We start from the raw sequence: 19,598 nt of genomic DNA, 5'->3' as shown, positions 1-19,598 counted from the left end.
AGCTCTCCTCCCATGACATCCCACCAGCTTACCATGTGCAACATTGTTGATGCAGTCCAGGTATCGCTCTCCTTTCTCGTCATACAGGAACTGGCCTTGCCCACGGATTATCTTTATGGGGTCCTTGGCGAAGAACACCGCGCATGATGGCCTATGGGGGTAAAAACACACAAAGACACAAAATAAATGGGTCCTCAAAGCAGAGCACAAGAAGACTGGTCATCAAACATGGAACCCCCGTTGAAAAGAATTCCATGACGGTGTGACGTAAAAGCCGTCCTCACTACTGTGTGCAAAGAAGCATTATTCTATATAGCGCCTTTTCTGTAATGAACCCCCCACCCAAGTGCTAGCTCTTGATATGTGGACAGAAGCAACCATAATGACCTGGGATGTTGGAGAAGGAAGGAAGGAAGGAAGGGGCAGCCTGATTATTTCAATATTTATTGTGGAGGCCCATATGATGAACTGTCACCCCATTCTGAGGTGGTGGGCACTCTTCCAGGACCTCTCGTATTCGGTCTCATTCACCCTTCCCTCAACTCTGACTAGCCCTCACTGCCCCTGCGTCCCATTACCACGATGCTGCCAACACCATACGTCACTATAGGTATGGTATTAAGGTAGATGATGGCAGTGCCCGGTCTTTATCAGACATCGTGCTGGGAGTTCTGCCCTAATTTATGTCTTCTAAGACTGGAGACTTTATTTTTTTTCAGTCCTGCTCTCCGAGGGCCTCATGTATAAACGGTGTGTATGCACAGTAATGTTGCGTAACAACGTTTCCACGTTCAAATTGCAATGTATAAAACCTAAACTTAGTGCAAAGCCATGCACATTTCCACGGAACCTCATACCCTGTTGTATGCAAGTTCTCTACTCAGTTTCGCAGACTGGCGGCACCCAACGTCAAAGCAGTTCTACTGTTCCTGTGTGGTTTCCCTTTCTTTTTCAGATCCACATCCCTGGCTTGGCTTTATAAATACACTAAAATTAACCGCATACAGTCAACCCTCGTTTATCGCGGTTAATCCATTCCAGACTCTGCCGTGATAAATGAATTTCCGCAAAGTAGGATTCTTTATTTATAAATCGAATATTTCCAGCAGACCCCCGTGACCCTGTGTTCGGATTCAACGGGTTGGAAAATGGATGGATGGATGGATGGATGGATATTTTCGCAGTTAGAACATAGAAAGCCTGTTTACGACCTTCTAAATACATTTTATTAACATTATTAGAGCCCTCTAGACATGAAATAACACCCTTTAGTCAAAAGTTTAAACTGTGCTCCATGACAAGACAGAGATGACAGTTCCATCTCACAATTAAAAGAATGCAAACATATCTCCCTGTTCAAAGGAGTGGACGTCAGGAGCGGAGAATGTCAGAGAGAGACAGAGAGAGAAAAGCAAACAATCAAAAAATCAATACGGGCTGTTAGTGCTTTTAAGTATGCGAAGCACCGCTGGACAAAGCAGCTGCAAGGAAGGGAGCAATGTGAAGGTAATCTTTCAGCATTTTTTAGAGGAGCGTCCGTATCCTCTCGGCCAGTGTGCGAACAGCCCCTCCGTCAGGAGCAGAGAATGTCAGAGAGAGTGAGAGAAGCAGAGAAAAGCAAACAATCAAAAAATCAGTATGTGCTGTTTGGGCTTTCAAGTATGCAAAGCACCGCACGGGAAGCATATCATACATCATTGAGGAGTTTTATTTAATATGTAATACGTGCTCTGATTGGGTAGCTTCTCAGCCATCCGCCAATAGCGTCCCTTGTATGAAATCAACTGGGCAAACAAACTGAGGAAGCATGTACTTTAAATTAAAAGACCCATTGTCCGCAGTAATCCGCAAATCAGTGAAAAATCAGTGATATATATTTAGATATGCTTATATTTAAAATCTGCGATGGAGTGAAGCCGCGAAAGTCGAAGTGCAATATAGTGAGGGATCACTGTATTATTTATTAGTTGCATCTGGTTGTAATTTACCAGTAACAATATAATGGTCCACAGAATGGCCAAGCTATTCTAAATACCATAGCTGCTTTAACGTTGTTCCTCTCACTGCACCTTCTTCTTCTTCTTTCAGCTGCTCCCTTTAAGGGTTGCCACAGTGGATCATCTTTTTCCATATTACTCTCACTGCACCACTCAGAGTATTTATATCACTGTATCTGAGTGTAAATCACAGCTCTATAGCAGCTGACTGGGAAGAGATTTATCGGTATACAGCATCAAGCACATGCTGCCTCAGCCATGCACACAGTCTATTTGAACTGCTCTCATACAGCAAACGTTTCAAAGCCTTTCCTGTACGGACGTCGCGGTTCACAAACAGTTTCATCCCAAGAACTCGAAACGCACTCCATCAGTCCATCAAGTGCTCCTTGTAGAACTGTTAGTGCTTGCAAGTTGACAGTGAGGTAATTGTACTTGTGATACAGTTATAATATTACACAACCTGCACCAGTTTATAAAGCGCGTATTTACATATGATGACGTTAAGATGAAATGCAGCAAAATATGTTTATTATATTATACAGATAAAACTTTAACCTTAACTGCATGGTGCCGCTGCGCTAGCAAGTACTTTGAGCTTCGTTCACGGTTTGTTCCTGCCTCGCGCCGTATTCTTGCTTATGCTGGAACGCCACTGGAAGGATAGACGGATAGAATAATTAAACACGTACTACAAAGATATCCGATGTTCCTTTAAAGTTTTTAAGAATCTGCGTTCTAAGCTTACAGATGGCTTAACGTCTATTACAGAGCTGATTGTGTGGCGATTGGGTATTTGGAGAAAGAAAAGGAAGGACAGGAATTGGAGGTTAGTACGTTTGAGAGAGACAGGACTGCTACAATAAAGTATTTCATCGAAGGCCGTGCACGGCGCAGCAAGCATCTTGCATAAGACATGAACAATCACTGCGTCACCGTGTTCCCATGTTTAATAATGTGCTTTCATTACAATCATCATGAAAATGATATCACGTATACATCTCAGTATTTTAATTATTCAGAGAGCTGTAATATTATGAATGTAATGGATTCTGTGTCCCGTCAGAGGAAGAGAAAGCCCGGAAGCACGTAGTGATTCACACACATAGAGCACATAGAAGATCAAATACAAAACAAAGCATTTAATGTGCTACTTTAGTTATGATGGGATTTGAGAAACTAGTAAATTAAGCAATTTTAAGATGAAGTTTATGATGTTCTACTTTAATGACAAAATAAACTGTGTCCCTATTTTTTTTTCTTTGTACCCTAATAAGCTTTCATATGACACTCAGATGGTGGGCTACGACTCGCCTTTTCACGCCGACTTTGATATGTGACTTCTTTTTTATTTCAGGCACTGTGCAACTTTGTGAACGTGAGCTTTCGAGTTTCTCCGACACGCTATGTCAGTCGATCAACTTCCTTTTGTTGTTTATTCCATTGCTTAAACCAACAAATAGTACGTGTTTTCTTTGCCTCCACTTGGTATTCATTAAAATTCTTCTATTATCCTCCCATGCTTTTGTCAGTGCCTTTTTACAGAGCGCTGAGCTTAAGGGCTATTTATATTGATTTGCATATTCAAAGAGGCGTAATTCTGGGAGGAGTTGGGGGCGGGACTGCAGGCGTGTGCACGAGCGTTAATTTCCACGCTGACTGGGATTTATGTAGCGGAAGAACGTGGAGGTTGGCGAACGCACAGATTTATGCATCTGGAATGTTTTGTGCGTAAGCACATTTCCGCTTTCGTGCTTCCGTCATGTTAGAGTGCGAGTTCTATGCACAGTGTTATGAATGAGGCCCCAAGTCTCTTAGATTCTTCTGGCTGGTAACTCCACCATAAACATCTGATTGATGGAGTGCTCCTGAGATGGCCATTCCTCCAACGGGTTCTTCCTTCAGACTGGAGGACTTATTGACATTCTTCATGTCTAGAGGGGGCTGGGTGGTCTCTTGGCCTGGACCCCCTGCAGATTTTATTTTTGCTCTCCAGCCGTCTGGAGTTTTTTTGTTTTTTCTGTCCTCCCTGGCCATCTTACTTTTATTCTATGTTAATCAGTGTTCTCTGATTTGTATTCTTACTTTGTCTTTTTTTTCTCTTTTCTTCATCATTTAAAGCACTTTGAGCTCCATTATTTGTATGAACATATGCTATAGAAATAAATGTTGTTGTTGAATTCTTGATCACCTCCCTGGCCAAGGACCATTCTTGTCTGGTTACTCAGTTTGAACAACTCCAGGAAAGGTCCTGCTGGTTCCAAACTTCTTCCATTTTACAACTTGTGAGGCCACCGTACTCCTGGGAACCCTTGGAGTTTTCCTAAATGGTTTGATCCACTTGTCCTGATCTCTGCCACACCACAATTTCAGTTCTTCCAAAAGAGTTCAATGTTTGCCCCATCAGACCAGAGAAATTTTTCTCTTTTCGGTGTCCTTTAAACTGTCACATGCCTTTAACTTCCATCTGGTGACTCTACCAAAAATGCACCATGGATGAAGTGTTGCCGAGATGGTCATCCTTTTCACATGTTTTCCCATTTCGGCAGAAGACCTTTGAAGCTCTCTTTGAGTGACCATTGGATTCTTGGTTAACCCCCATTGGACCAAGGCCCTTCTTGCCCGGTGACTCACTTTGGCATGATGGCCAGCTCTAAGAAGAGTCTTGGTGGTTCTACAGTGCATCCAGAAAGTATTCACAGCGCATTTTGTTATGTTACAGCCTTATTCCACAATGGATTAAATTCATTTTTTTCCTCAGAATTCTACACACAACACCCCATAATGACAACGTGAAAAAAGTTCACTTGAGGTTTTTGCAAATTTATTAAAAATAAAAAAACTGAGAAATCCCATGTCCATAAGTATTCACAGCCACTTTGTCGATGCCCTTTGGCAGCAATTCCAGCCTCAAGTCTTTTTGAAGATGATGCCACAAGCTTGGCACACCTATCCTTGGCCAGTTTCGCACATTCCTCTTTGCAGCACCTCTCAAGCTCCATCAGGTTGGATGGGAAGCGTCGGTGCACAGCCATTTTAAGATCTCTCCAGAGATGTTCAATCGGATTCAAGTCTGGGCTCTGGCTGGGCCACTCAAGGACATTCACAGAGTTGTCCTGAAGCCACTCCTTTGATATCTTGGCTGTGTGCTTAGGGTCGTTGTCCTGCTGAAAGATGAACCATCGCCCCAGTCTGAGGTCAAGAGCGCTCTGGAGCAGGTTTTCATCCAGGATGTCTCTGTACATTGCTGCAGTCATCTTTCCCTTTATCCTGACTAGTCTCCCAGTTCCAATCCCACAGCATGATGCTGCCACCACCATGCTTCACTGTAGGGATGGTATTGGCCTGGTGATGAGCGGTGCCTGGTTTCCTCCAAACGTGATGCCTGGCATTCACACCAAAGAGTTCAATCTTTGTCTCATCAGACCAGAGAATTTTGTTTCTCATGGTCTGAGAGTCCTTCAGGTGCCTTTTGGCAAACTCCAGGCGGGCTGCCATGTGCCTTTTACTAAGGAGTGGCTTCCGTCTGGCCACTCTACCATACAGGCCTGATTGGTGGATTGCTGCAGAGATGGTTGTCCTTCTGGAAGGTTCTTCTCTCTCCACAGAGGACCTCTGGAGCTCTGACAGAGTGACCATCGGGTTCTTGGTCACCTCCCTGACTAAGGCTCTTCTCCCCCGATCGCTCAGTTTAGATGGCTGGCCAGCTCTAGGAAGAGTCCTGGTGGTTTCGAACTTTTTCCACTTACGGATGATGGAGGCCACGGTGCTCATTGGGACCTTCAAAGCAGGATATATTTTTCTGCAACCTTCCCCAGATTTGTGCCACAAGACAATCCTGTCTCGGAGGTCTACAGACAATTCCTTTGACTTCATGCTTGGTTTGTGCTCTGACATGAACTGTCAACTGTGTGACCTTCTATAGACAGGAGTGTGCCTTTCAAATCAGGTCACATCAACTGAAATGACCACAGGTGGACTCCAATGAAACATCAAGGATGATCAGGGGACACAGGATGCACCTGAGCTCAATTTGGAGCTTCATGGCAAAGGCTGTGAATACTTATGTACATAGGATTTCTCAGTTTTTATTTTTAATAAATTTGCAGAAACCTCAAGTAAACTTTTTTCACGTTGTCATTATGGGGTGTTGTGTGTAGAATTCTGAGGAAAAAAAGGAATTTAATCCATTTTGTAATAAGGCTGTAACATAACAAAATGTGGGAAAAGTGATGTGCTGTGAATACTTTCCGGATGCGCTGTAAATCTATAGCAAAAGCAGAAATATTTCTAAATGTCTAAATGTAAAAATCATGCTGATGCGCTTTTCTGAATATAGAATTAAAGACTAATGAAATGAGATCAGTGCTACATATACACGTAACAAAATGTGGAGAAAGTGATGCGCTGTGAATACTTTCCGGATGCACGGTATACATCTTCCATGTGACAATTTGTGAGGCCACTGTGCTCCTGGGAACACTCGTAGTTTTCCTAAATGGTTTGATCCCCATGCCCCGATCTTTGCCTCACCAGAATTTGAGGTCTCTAGGGAGTTCCTTGGACCTCCTGACTTGCAGTGTGAATTGGAGGACCTTTTACACTCCGGGCCACGTGTGCCTTTCTAAATGACGCTCAATCAATTCAGTGGGCCGCCAATAAAGTTTTAGAAACATCTCAAGGAGCAGGGTGGACCTGAGCAGAATGTGGACCGCCACACCAAAGGGTCCGAGTACTTCTTTAAATGACACTCTTCTCATTTTCTTGTTATACAACATGGACTCACAGTGGCTGTAATGTGGCTTTTTTTGACACTGATCAGCAGAAGCGGTTCGATCCCCTTGTCCTCCTGACCTCTGCCCTCCCATCTATTTAATCACAGGGGTCTTACAGAGAGTTCCTCGGACTTCAGGGCTAAGGTTTTCATCCAGACATGGCAGTGTGAATTGTGGGATCTTCTATAGGTGTGCCCAATCATCATCATCATCATCATCATTCACATTTAAAGGATGTGACACTTATTAGGTCAAGACAGAAGGAAGAACTTTACAACGTCAGGTCAGTCATAGGAGAAGAAAGTGTCCACCAACATCGTCTAGTGGTTACCGGCTTGAAATGGAAAAATCAAAGGGAAACCAAAAAAAGCAAAAAGGTTCTGTCCAAAAATTAAATCACGGCGACTTTGAGGAATTGAAAAAAAAAAATACAAGACCTGGCAGCGCAATCAACAGAAGGGGCAAACAGCTGAAGTCTTGTGTGTGGTTCCACTGAAAATGTGGCTAAGGATCTCTGCGGAGCAACAAAGAATAAGCCTGGGCACTGTGGTGGTGGTGGTGGGACGACACAAACACACGGATACAAGAAAAGAGGGTGAAGTTCAAAGAATGGCAACACCTAAAGATGACGAAAGACCCACGAAGCATGCAGAGTTACACAGGGCCATCTTAACACACTGGCACTTAGCACACTAGGCACTGGCCGGAGGGCCCCCAGGAGCTGCTCTCATTCTATAAGTTTCCGTTTCGCTGTCAAAACAGGGGTCCCGGCACACAACCTTGCCCCCTGATGCTGTTAAGATGGCCCTGTGTTAAGGCAAGAAAGGAAGCGAAAAGATGTGCTACCCGGGTTCAGGCTCAAATCACACGACTAACGCCGACATCATAGAGACAAGCCGCGCAGTAATAACAAAATAGCAACGCAGAAGAAAAGAGAGCATCCAGACACAATATTCGTATAAACCGTCTTAGTCAGTGGGTGGGCTTCTCTGGCAGGGTCCCAAATTGGTTTGAGTCTTACTCGACAGGTAGAATGTTCTTTGTTAGTTGTGGTAATTATACTTGGAAGACCCCTGATATTCTATATGGTGGTCCACAAGAGTCTCCCCTGGGTCCGCTGCTCTTTTCTATCTCCATGCTCCTCCATGAGGCCAGATTATCTCAAGTCATAACGTGAGCCCCCACAGCTCTGCTGACGGCACACCACTGTATTTATTAATAGCGCCTGATGACCCTGACTCTCTTAATTCACTGACCCCAATGTCTTACTTGTGTTTCTAAGTGGATGAGTAGGAAATGACTCAAACTAAATAAGGAGAAAACAGAAATCTTAGTGATTGGCAAGAATGGACATAATGAGGGTATTAGAATCAACCACCACTCAGGAGCCAGAGTCGGGAGGAAGAGGACAAAGCTAGACGGGAGGAGTGGTGGTGCCAGGAGGAAAGGACGGTGTTGGGTGCTTATTGAACTGTGTTATGCCTGTGGTGTTCACGGGGAAGACGTCATGGTGACTCACCTGCCTCCCCAGACCGCACGTCCCTCCCCTGCAGGCCACTTAATATACATACACGGTGACACACACAGGTTCAAATTAAGGGTCATTAAAGGAGAGGGTCCAGCCCTGTAACCTCTCGGGTTGTAATCGGGGATCTGAGTATAAACAGCCCATTTAAATGGATGCAGAGCTGCACTGACTTTGCTGGATACGGCGCCATGGGGAAGGCAAAAGAACTGGCAAAGGACCTGCGAGAAAAAGGCTGTTGATTTGTAAAAACCTGAAAAAGGATGTAAAGAGATATCTGGACATCTGAAAGCGCCTGTCAGTATTGTTCAAACTCGTGATTACGAAAAAAGTGGAAACTTAGGGATTTTTGTTCTTTCCACGCCACAGTCAGGGAGACCAACCGAGATTTCAGCCACAACTGCCAGCATCGTTTATCGAGATGCCAAGAGAAACCCACGTGCCACTTCAGCTGACATACAGGCTTCTCTGCAAACGAGTGGTGTTGTCATTTCAAGAGGCACAATAAGGAGGTCCTTGAACAAAAATGGGCCACACAGTCCATGCAAAGCTTTCTCCGTAGCAACACCACAAAAACAGCCCCCTTTCCAATATGCCAGACAGCATCTAGATGGGCCACAAAACGTCAGGAGCAATGAGTCCAGAATTGAACTTTGCGGTCACAGCCATAAATGCTACGTCTGGAGAAGACACAACAAGGCCCATGATGAAAAGTCCACCATAACTACTGTGAAGCGTGGTGGTGGACCTCTGACGTTCTGGGGGGTGTGTTGTGTGCTACAGCAGCCCAGGTAACTTTGCGAAAATCGATGGCGAGACGAACGCAACGTGTCACTGGAAGATACCGGAGGACGACTTGCATTCATCAGTTCTGGAAGCTGCGCATGGGACGTACTCAACATGACGACGATCCGAAACACAAGGCCAAGTCGACCCTTCGGTGGCTACAGCAGACAGAAAAGTGACGGTGTTGGAGTGGCCTGGCCTCAGCGTCACGGAGGAGACCTCAGACGTGCCGTTCATGCAAGGCAACCTGAGAATTTAGGGGACCCGGGCAGCTCTACCACCTGAGAAAATGCCGTCATTGATGCTAAAGGGGGGCAATATACAGTATCAAGAACTAAGGGGGCACAAACTTTTGAACAGAGACCAGCTCATTATTATCCTTATTAGTGTGTTTTCTTTAATGGTTGTGCTGCCTTAGAGTTTCATTTGGATTCCATTAAAAGTTGATAACATGGGTTTGTCCCGATCAGTCATCCTTTTCCTGTAAAGTGTGCTACACAACTAACAAATTCTGCCAGGGTATGTAAACTTATGAGCCCAACTGTAGATAGATGTGAAAGGCACTATATAGGAGATGGAAATTAACGGCCCTTTATCAGAGACACACACGTAGAATCTGACAGACTGAGAGAAAGGCTGACACGAAAGGCACTTAGATAGATGGGACCACCACACCCTACCACAGAACAGTTTGGATGCCAGTCTTTTACAGGGCACACTCATGTCCACACGGCGACGGTCACCTTAAGTGAAGACAATTACAAAACAAAATGAATGTGTTATGAAACCCTGGGAAATTGTCCCAAAGCGTTTCCACCCAAAGGACACACCTGTCCCCTGTGACGCTGTGGCCTGGCCCCTCTGTATTTCTTCATTTGATGTCCTTACACTCTTTCTTCACCCAGGAGGGCAGGCTGCTATGGTGGGTGTGAATTGGGACTGCTTGGCACCGTAACTCAAACACTGTAATGACTTTCCTGGGATTTTGGGTATTGGGTAACGTTGCCCCCTAGTGGTTAACATGTTGGACCGCAATCCACTTGCTGGTCAGTTTCTTACTTGGTGACGGTGGCCCTGAGGGACTCCCTTTGTCAAGCAGGACTACTTGGACGCGTCACTTTGGAGACGTATTAATAGAAACATGTGAGCCTGTGAAGACCCTCAATCTCAACTGGTGAGACCTCCAGGTGTACAGCAAGCATTGTGTAGAAAGTGCAAACTGATGGCCACTAAAGCACCATGCAACTCATGATGGGGAGCCAAAAGATTTAAGACCACCATACTGAGCCACGGAGCAAAACTAAGAAACTCGTAAGTGGTTTACAACGGAGCAGTCAATCAATCCGTCTACTGTGCTGTGAAAAAGTATTTACCCCCCTTTCCTTTAAATATTGAATGGCCTCAGACCTCTGGACAAAATTCAAATGTTCAATTATCAACACATGTGTGAAAAAGTGATTGCACCTCATAGTTCTTTTAACAGCAATGGTCCCAACTAACCACCTCCACTGATTTGATGCCAGTCTTCCATATTTACCCATCCTGTTTTAATTCAGACACATTGGGAAGGCCGACTGCTCATTTGAGCTTCTCAGTTGGGCTCAAGTCAGGACTTTGACTCCAAAACTCCCGAGTCACTCACTTGTGGACTTGCTTTGGTGCTTTGGCTCCTCGTCCTGCTGCATAACCTCATGAGGCATCAGCTTCAGGTCACAAGTGGAGGAGAGGAGACTTTCCTTAAAAATAGTCGAGCAAAGTCCACAGCTTCAGTAACGCAAGTCATCCAAAGATCTCCACCACACCATGCAGGCGCTGCTGGGTTTTACTGTGATGTTTGAATGTTGGACCAAGCGGCTCTGTGGTCCTCCAAAGAGGTACACTTCTGACTCATCTGTCTTTAGTGCCCAAGCTTTGGGGTTCATTCACGCGTTTCTTGATGCTGATTTTCATCATGGACTGTAGAGATTTCCACCCTGCAGCTTAGCCATTAGTCCTGCTTCTCTCCTCAGTTTCTCTTTCTTATAGTGGAGTCATGAGCACTGGCCTGAGCTCAGGTTCAAGAGGCCTGCAGTTCTCTGGATGTTCTTTTGGAATCCCTTGTCACTTCTTGAATGGGTCGTCACCATGGCCTTAGGGTCATTTTAGCAGACTGGTCTTTCCTGTTCCATATCTTCTCCATTTAGAGATAACTACTCACACCAGAGTGTCTTAGAAACAGCTTTGTCATTCATTCCTGTCCGGGAAGTTTCAACAACACTTTTTTTTTTTTTTGCACATTTCTTGTGGAATTTTCTTTTGATGGGGGCCTGGAATTCTTGTGGAGACACCTTCAGTGTCATGGCAACGGTCAAAATGGGCTGGCAGAGTTCAGTACTCCGAGTCACATTACCAGTGAACTTTGGTCAGCCATTTCAGTGAGTAACAGAGGGGCAATTCCATTTGCACACCAGCAATCCAGGTGTAGGATGGCTCGATTATTTAAATAAATGAAATGTGGCAATTTACAAAAGGTGTTACGGGCTTTCACTGCCTCACTTCATCGAATTTTACACTGTGCCTGAGGACTGGACGATGTTCACTGAGACAAACGAGCAAAAACAGAGAAGCTGAATACTTTATCACAGCAGATATCATCTATCTGTTTATCATAGAGTTTCACTCTAATTATCTCTTAATTATATAGTGCCTTTCACATCTATCTACCTATCTATCTATCTATTATATAGTGCCTTCCACATCTACAGTATCTATCTATCTATCTATCTATCTATCTATCTATCTATTATATAGTGCCTTTTACATCTATCTATCTATCTATTATATAGTGCCTTTCCTATCTATCATATCTATCTATCTATTATATAGTGCCTTTCTATCTATCTATCTATCTATCTATTATATAGTGCCTTTCATATCTATCTATCTATTATATAGTGCCTTTCTATCTATCTATCTATCTATCTATCTATCTATCTATCTATCTATTATATAGTGCCTTTTACATCTATCTATCTATCTATTATATAGTGCCTTTCCTATCTATCTATCTATCTATCTATCTATCTATCTATCTATTATATAGTGCCTTTCATATCTATCTATCTATTATATAGTGTCTTTCATCTAACTATCTATCTATTATATAGTGCCTTTCATCTATCTATCTATCTATTATATAGTGCCTTCCACATCTATCTATCTATTATATAGTGCCTTCCACATCTATATATCTATTATATAGTGCCTTTCCTCTCTCTATCTGTTATATAGTGCCTTTCACATCTGTCTATCTATCTGGCTATTATTAGTGCTTTTCACAACTATCTGTTTATCATGTCAGGTCAGATCAGTGCTGTATATGCATTGGTATAGCACGTTGCCACACTCACCACATGACAAAACACCTCAGGATTCCAGTTGAACATAGGCAGACACACAGTCCAGTCCCACCCTCCATAAATGAGCCTCTATCTGCCACAGCCAGGTGTTACGTGGACAACACCTTGGCCTGGTCCAGCCATTAGGGTCCCCAACAATGGGGATCTTACAAGCCGAATTACCCTCGGGGAAATGTGCCACATGGCCATAGTGTCGTAATTGATGCTCCCTCACAATGCAGGTCATGTGCCTCATTCGGGACTCCATGAGCAACACAAAGTCAAACCAGCAGCACCCAAGGACTTTCTGGAGAGACACAAATGAAGAAGTCCAGTCTTCATCTCAGGTCACTGGATAGCATCCATGTCTCACAAACAGGAAGCACCAGGACTCTAAAGACTTGGACCTTCATCCTTCTGCAGAGATATTGGGAGTGCCACACACCCCTTGACCCCATGACCCCCCCCCCATGCTCTCCCAATCTGTCTACTGACTTCATATGAAGAGTCACATGAATGTCACCACTGAGGTAAGTAAACCCCTCTTGACGAAGTCGACACTCTCTCCGCAGACAGAGACACTGCTGATGGCCGTGCCCAAGAGGGCATTAAAGGCCTGTGACGTTGTTTTTTATCAGGACCCTCACAAGCCCAGATACTCAGACCCCTCACTCAGTCCCTTGAGACCCCCGATCAGAGCCTTCATTGACTCGGCAAAGATCACAGCATTGTCAACAAAGTCAAGATCTGTGAATCTTTCTTCATCAACAGACACCCACAGACTTTCACATCATCTATCTATTATATAGTGCCTTTTTTTCTATCTACCATAAAGTCCCTGTCCTCTATCTATCTATCAATCAAATAGTGCATTTTGCATCTATCTATTATATAGTGCCTTTCACATCCATATATCATATGTTGCCTTTCAAATCTATCTATATATTATATATTGCCTTTACCTCTATCATAAATTGTCTTTCGCATCTATTTGTCTATCTACCCATCTATCATATAGTGCCTTTCACACTCACCTAATTATATAGTGCCTTTCACATCTATCTGTTATATGGTATCTTTTCTCTGTCTCTTCATCTTTCTATATCAGTTATATAGTGCCTTTCACATCTATCACACCCTTTAGTGCATTACATACTGTATCTGTCTAACACAGATTGCTATTCAAATGATCTTTTGCAGTGTGTTCCACATCTAACTAAAGTGGTAGATATGTGAAAGGCACTATATAATAGATAAATATATAGATGGGAAATGCATTCTAGAGTAAATAGACGTGAAAACACTATATGATCGATAGATGTGAAAGGCACTATATAATTGACAGATGTGAAAGGTACTATATAGTAGTTAGATGTGAAAGGCACTATATAATGGACAGTGAGAACTGAAAGGTCTTATATAATACGCTACCGTGGCTGTTCGTTTGTCTGTTAGGGATTTTAAATCACCTGTAGCTCGCAAACCGTTTCACGTATTGTCCTGAAATTTGGTACACATACACCACGTGACGTGTACTATTCGCTTTCGGGATGATGAATTTTATTACTCTTTTTATTTTTATTTTATTGTAGAATCAACTCTCGGCAGCGCGCAGCAAAGCGGGCGAGCGGCGCATGCGTACGAGCATTGTTCTCATTCCCTAGCACCTTCGCGGTCACTTCCCCGACCTCTTCATATCTTTACTCATTCTTGAGGCAGATTGTGGCGCTTAAGTGAAAAACTAAGAAAAACGTACTAAGTTTTACTACTTGCAACACAAAAACTAACTTAATCGGTTTTAAGGCGAAAAGATGTCAACGAATGAAGAGAAGCAGCGGGCCGCTAGGGCGGAGAAAAGAAGAGCTGCTGAGGAAACAACAAGCGCATCAACGTCTGAGCAAACGAATGCTAAACGTACAGAGAAAGAGGAAGACAAGTAAGAATAATGTTCAAGTCAAGTGTACTCACAGCACTGTGTTATCGTGCAGGGCGCCGTTACCGGTATTATATGATAGATGTAAGTGGCATTATAAGATTGAATTTAGGAAAGGCGCCGCATCACACATAGAGACAGGCGTACTGTACAGACAGGCGGACTGAAATGTCAAGAGCGAACCCACAGCTCTGGGGTTGAAAGTCCACCAGGTGACACTCCACACTTTCATTTTCCACCTTCTTGGTCGAAGCACCCAGCGTGTCAGGCGTCCCGTTTCCTGCAGCTTCATAGCCACAATGCGCTTCTGAAGTACTGAAGCAGTCCGGCCTTCACATTCTCAAATCCTCGTTGTCCAATTTGGGGTCTTAAGGGACCCCTATAGGACTCCAGTCTATTGCAGGCTCAAGGTGACACATACACACACACACACTGTGCCAATCTGGAGTCCCCAGTGACCCTGACCCACCAGTTAAGCTAACGTGGCCGATTGTGGGGCGCGGGTTGCTTTACTGTTTAGCGCAGCTCACTACAGGTGGTCCTGTCCGGTCAAATTCCAGATGTTCTCGAATGTCTACGTTTCTTCATTTGCTAAGCCTTATAAGAAAGCGGTCAGCTCAACTTGTCCAAAGCGTCTTTCCTTCCCAAGGACTTCCTAAAGCTCTTGACTGTCCTTGTGCTCCTCGCGCAAAGCAAGTATCTGTGTGTGCCTGAAAGTAGGGGGCGTGTAGGACCACCATGTTCTTAAATAGCCCTCTTGACGGTGAACGCCACCACTTTGTCGCATTTTCTTTGTGTCTCAGGGGTCTTCACACACGTACAGGCAGCCGTTTACATTTTATTTGGCAAGTCGTTGGCGGTGAAACTAAAACAGCGATAGAACCAAACCAGGCATCGCTAAAATTGTGCAAATCGTGACAGTGTGTGACCCGTTGCGAAAGGGTCAGACACCGGCCGGTGCCCCCCTTCCTCGGGCATATACGCTTTTCGGTGATGTCAGGTGGATTTCTTTTTTTCATTAATCCCGACGGCCGCCCGTCCCGTCCTTACCCGATGTGCTTCTTCCTCAGTTCAATTGTCGTCTCTTTGTCAAAGAGTTGTGTTGCCATCGCTCCGGCGGGGGTGTTCCTCCTGGCTCGGGCTGCTTTTCCCTGCGTGGTGAAGTGCGCAGCCTCGCAGATCTGCACTCACGCGGCTGGCTGGCTGGCAGTTGTCACTTTATTATGGAGCGCAAGCCGCGGGATGACACGAGCAGACGGGACCGGCCTCCCGGGGCAGAGTGTTAGCGTGACGTCATCAGTCTCCTCGTACTTGAAATCGGACTTGAACTTTTTTTTTTCGCTCTCTCTCTTTTTTGCACTGCCAGCCGCTTAAAGATGAACCGGACTGATCCGGTCCAGGCTAGAAGACAGGTCATCTACCGTATTGCGTTTCAGGAAGGCCCCCCAACCGTCATCTGAGAAAGCCCATCGCCAGCTGGCAGCCTGGCGGCGTAGCGTGCTGAAGACGCGACAATCGGCCGCCCTCTGGAGACTGGCACGCAAAATTCGGAGGTCCAATTCTGATAAGAGCCGAGGTGCGTGCGCGCCGCTCCGGCTGAACTTGGAATGATTAACCCGAAAGTGAAGGCGCCGACCGTACTGCACAGGGACGCCGACATCGGCGCGATGCCCTTGACATACTTGCACTTTTTTTTCTGCTGGATCAGCGGCCAAACTCCAAATCTTGACGGGCATTTTATGTAACGTGCCGGCAGCCACCATGACCTCGCTTAGTCGACACATTTCAGGGTCACGGGGCCTGGAGCGAATCCTGGAATCGCTGGAGGTAACGCAGGACGGGGAAGAGCCCGATGACCCAAACTCTTCACGCATAAACTTTAGGATGTGCGACGAAAACGCGGAGAGCGTGCAGAATACACCGACGGACACTGGGGGGCGCTCACCCGCTTTGGACACCCTTGTGTCATCGGTGACTCGAATCCCGCGGCCGAAATATGGAGAAAAATGTGGGGTTCGCGAAAGGAGCACGTGGGACTACGGCGGGGCACGAGAGGGCATCACCGTGAAGGCAGGGTGGCGCAGAGCGACACCGTGGAGGGCGGCACGGCGCTGCGCAGCCGCACTGAAGAAGAACGTGTGGGGTCGGCTTCAGAAAATGAGAGTAAATTAAGTGGATGTAAAATAAGAGAAATACAGTACGCGGAGACCGACTCTCTCTTGTTATTATACGAGTTTAAGGAAAAGAGCAAGTTGGATAAAAAAGGGAAGACATTATATAGTAGCTGGATCGATGGGGATGGCGGTGTATATTGGACAGAGAATCGCGAAAGGTAATATGTAATAGACAAATAGGTGTGAAGGGCACTATATGATAGAGAGGGATAGAAAGGAAATGTGTTATATAATGGACAGACGTGAGTCACTATATGATAGATAGATAGATAGATAGATAGATAGATAGATAGATAGATAGATAGATAGATAGATAGATAGATATGAAAGGCACTATATAAGATAGATAGATAGATAGATAGATAGATAGATAGATAGATAGATAGATAGATAGATAGATAGATAGATAGATAGATAGGAAAATAACTATATAATTGACAGATGTAAAAATCACTATATATTGTAGATAGATGTGAAGGTAGTATTTAACAGAAAGACACTACATATTAGATGGCTAGATGTGAAATGAACTATATAACGGACAGAGAGACCTGAAAGACATTATATAATAGATGTGTAAGGCATTATATGATTGAACACAGGAAAAGCTTGGGATAGATAGATAGATAGATAGATAGATAGATAGATATGAAAGGCTCTATATGATAGACAGACAGATAGATATGAAAGGCACTATATAATAGATAGATAGACATACAGACATACAAAAGTACAATATAAGAGACAGATGTAAAAAGGCAGCATATGATAAACAGATATTAAAGGCACTCTTTAGTAAACAGAAAAATGTGAAAGGTGCTATATAGCAGATAGATATGAAAGACACCATGTAATAAATACACATGAAAGGCACTATATAACAGATACATATTAAGGATACTACATAGTAGACACACGTGAAAGTTGCTGTATGAAAGGTATATGAAAGGCTCAATATAAGTAAATAATTATAAAAAGCACCATATAGATGTGAAAGGCATTACAATTTTTTCACCCTTTTGCACTTAATTTAAATAAGTTGCCTTCATTTAAGCCAAATGTACAAATCAAAGGTGCAATTCCCACTCATGTGATAAACAAGATCAGCCAATCACATCGCCTGCTGTCTTTCCCTCCTTTGTTTGTTCCTCCCACATAGCAATACTGGCAGACCAAGACAGGGCAGCCGGAGAGACAATACGTATTACACAATACAAAATACCAAAACAGTCACACCTTTCCAAGCCGTGTTCATTTCCATCATAACAATCAAAACAACATTCACTTAAAAACACAAAGCACAGAGCTCATTCCATTGTGCAATAAATCAACATTTTCTTTCAGACTCTGCATCCTAATCCCATTTTATTGTTATGCAATCACATGAATCACATTGGATCGAATTTGGCTTTTTTTGATACTCATCAACAGAAAAGGACTTTTTAATGTCAAAGTCAAAACAGAGCTGCGAAGTGATCGAAACGAATGACAAACACAAAACACTAAATCATTGATCACACAGCCATTTACGCCCTTCAAGTCAGTTTTTAGTTGATGGCGGCCATGGACAGTCTGTGTGTGCAGGTCACTCTCTGTTTATCAGCTCTGCCATTTCACCCCGTTCTTCTTCTTCTTCTTCTTGTTCACAAACTGCTCAAGCTTGGTCAGAAGTCATGGTGACCCTGCATGAACAGCTTTTGTCCAGTCCAACCAGAAATGCTCAATTGTATTGAGGTCTGGAATCTGACCTGGCCACTCCACGACATTCACGCTGTTGTTTTGAAGCCATTCCTGTGCAGCTTGGCTTTTTGCTTGGGCTCGTTGGTCTTGCTGGTCTTTTTCCCAATGCACAGGTTTCTTGCAGACACTGTCGGGTTTTCCTCCAGGCCAAAATTTCCCCCTGGGACAAATAAGTGTTTTTGTTGCATCAATCTATCTATTATATAGTGCCTTTCACTATCTAACTATCTTTATATAGTACTGCTCACAATCTCTCTGCCTAACTATTATATAGTGCCTTTCACATCTATCTATCTATCTATCTATCTATCTATCTATCTATCTATCTATTATATAGTGCCTTTCACATCTATCTATCTATCTATCTATCTATCTATCTATCTATCTATCTATCTATCTATCTATCTATCTATCTATTATATAGTGCCTTTTACATCTATCTATTTATCTATCTAGATAGATAGATACTTTATTAATCCCAAGGGGAAATTCACATAATCCAGCAGCAGTATACTGATACAAAGAAACAATATTAAATTAAATAGTAATAAAACTGAAAAGAATTAAAATAAAAATAATGTTCGCATTTACTCCCCCGGGTGGAATTGAAGAGTCGCATAGTGTGGGGGAGGAACGATCTCCTCAGTCTGTCAGTGGAACAGGACGGTGACAAAAGTCTGTCACTGAAGCTACTCCTCTGTCTGGAGATGACATATTATATAGTGCCTTTCACATCTATCTATCTATCTATCTATCTATATGTTATGTAGTGCCTTTCATATCTATCTATCTATCTATCTATCTATCTATCTATCTATCTATCTATCTATCTATCTGTCCAGTTCCTTTCATATTTGTCTGTCCATACCTGTATAGTGCCTTTTAGTTCTACCAATCTATTATACAGTCCCTTTCACTGTCTATCTATATTTTATATAGTGCCTTTCACATCTACCTATCTATTATTTTGGGTGTGAGGTTTCTGAACTCCCTTGGGACCAAAAACGGGACAACATCCCGAAGCGCGATTACTGCGTCTGTTGAAGATTGCTTGTCTGTTGTCAGGGCAACCGCAGGCTCACAGCACTGCAGTGGGGCGCCGAGGAAGCAAATCTGAGCCGGTCGCGGTCGCACTTATAAGCGCCTGTCATCGATGGGTAAGGAACATTATAAATGCAGGGAACAGGATTACATGTCCACTACCCTGCCTGATTGCTGTGTCTGAGTATAGGAGAGTGGCAGACCCCACTACAGTAAAGAGCCCTGCTGTTCCTGTTTCAAGATGAATAAA

At 43.8% G+C, this 19,598-nt stretch overlaps 1 protein-coding gene across 2 annotated transcripts in view; it reads right to left on the bottom strand.

Annotated features, from left to right (window-relative positions):
- etnppl (ethanolamine-phosphate phospho-lyase) overlaps positions 1 to 15,572 on the bottom strand; it is a 54,725-nt gene extending 39,153 nt beyond the window's left edge. For both annotated transcript variants that reach the window (XM_039758157.1, XM_039758158.1), the window contains exons 1-2: positions 15,444 to 15,572; positions 33 to 151 (exon numbers count right to left, since the gene is read on the bottom strand). In XM_039758157.1, coding sequence (XP_039614091.1) covers positions 33 to 151; positions 15,444 to 15,502 — 178 coding nt within the window. In that variant the 5' untranslated portion in view covers positions 15,503 to 15,572. The remainder of the gene's footprint in view (positions 1 to 32; positions 152 to 15,443) is intronic.
- Positions 15,573 to 19,598: the final 4,026 nt, after the last annotated feature.

The sequence above is a fragment of the Polypterus senegalus genome, chromosome 7, assembly GCF_016835505.1.
Source record: "Polypterus senegalus isolate Bchr_013 chromosome 7, ASM1683550v1, whole genome shotgun sequence".
NCBI classification, from domain to species: Eukaryota; Metazoa; Chordata; class Cladistia; order Polypteriformes; family Polypteridae; genus Polypterus; species Polypterus senegalus.
Note: the sequence above shows the minus strand (reverse complement) of the source record. Positions and strands in the feature narration are given on the sequence as shown.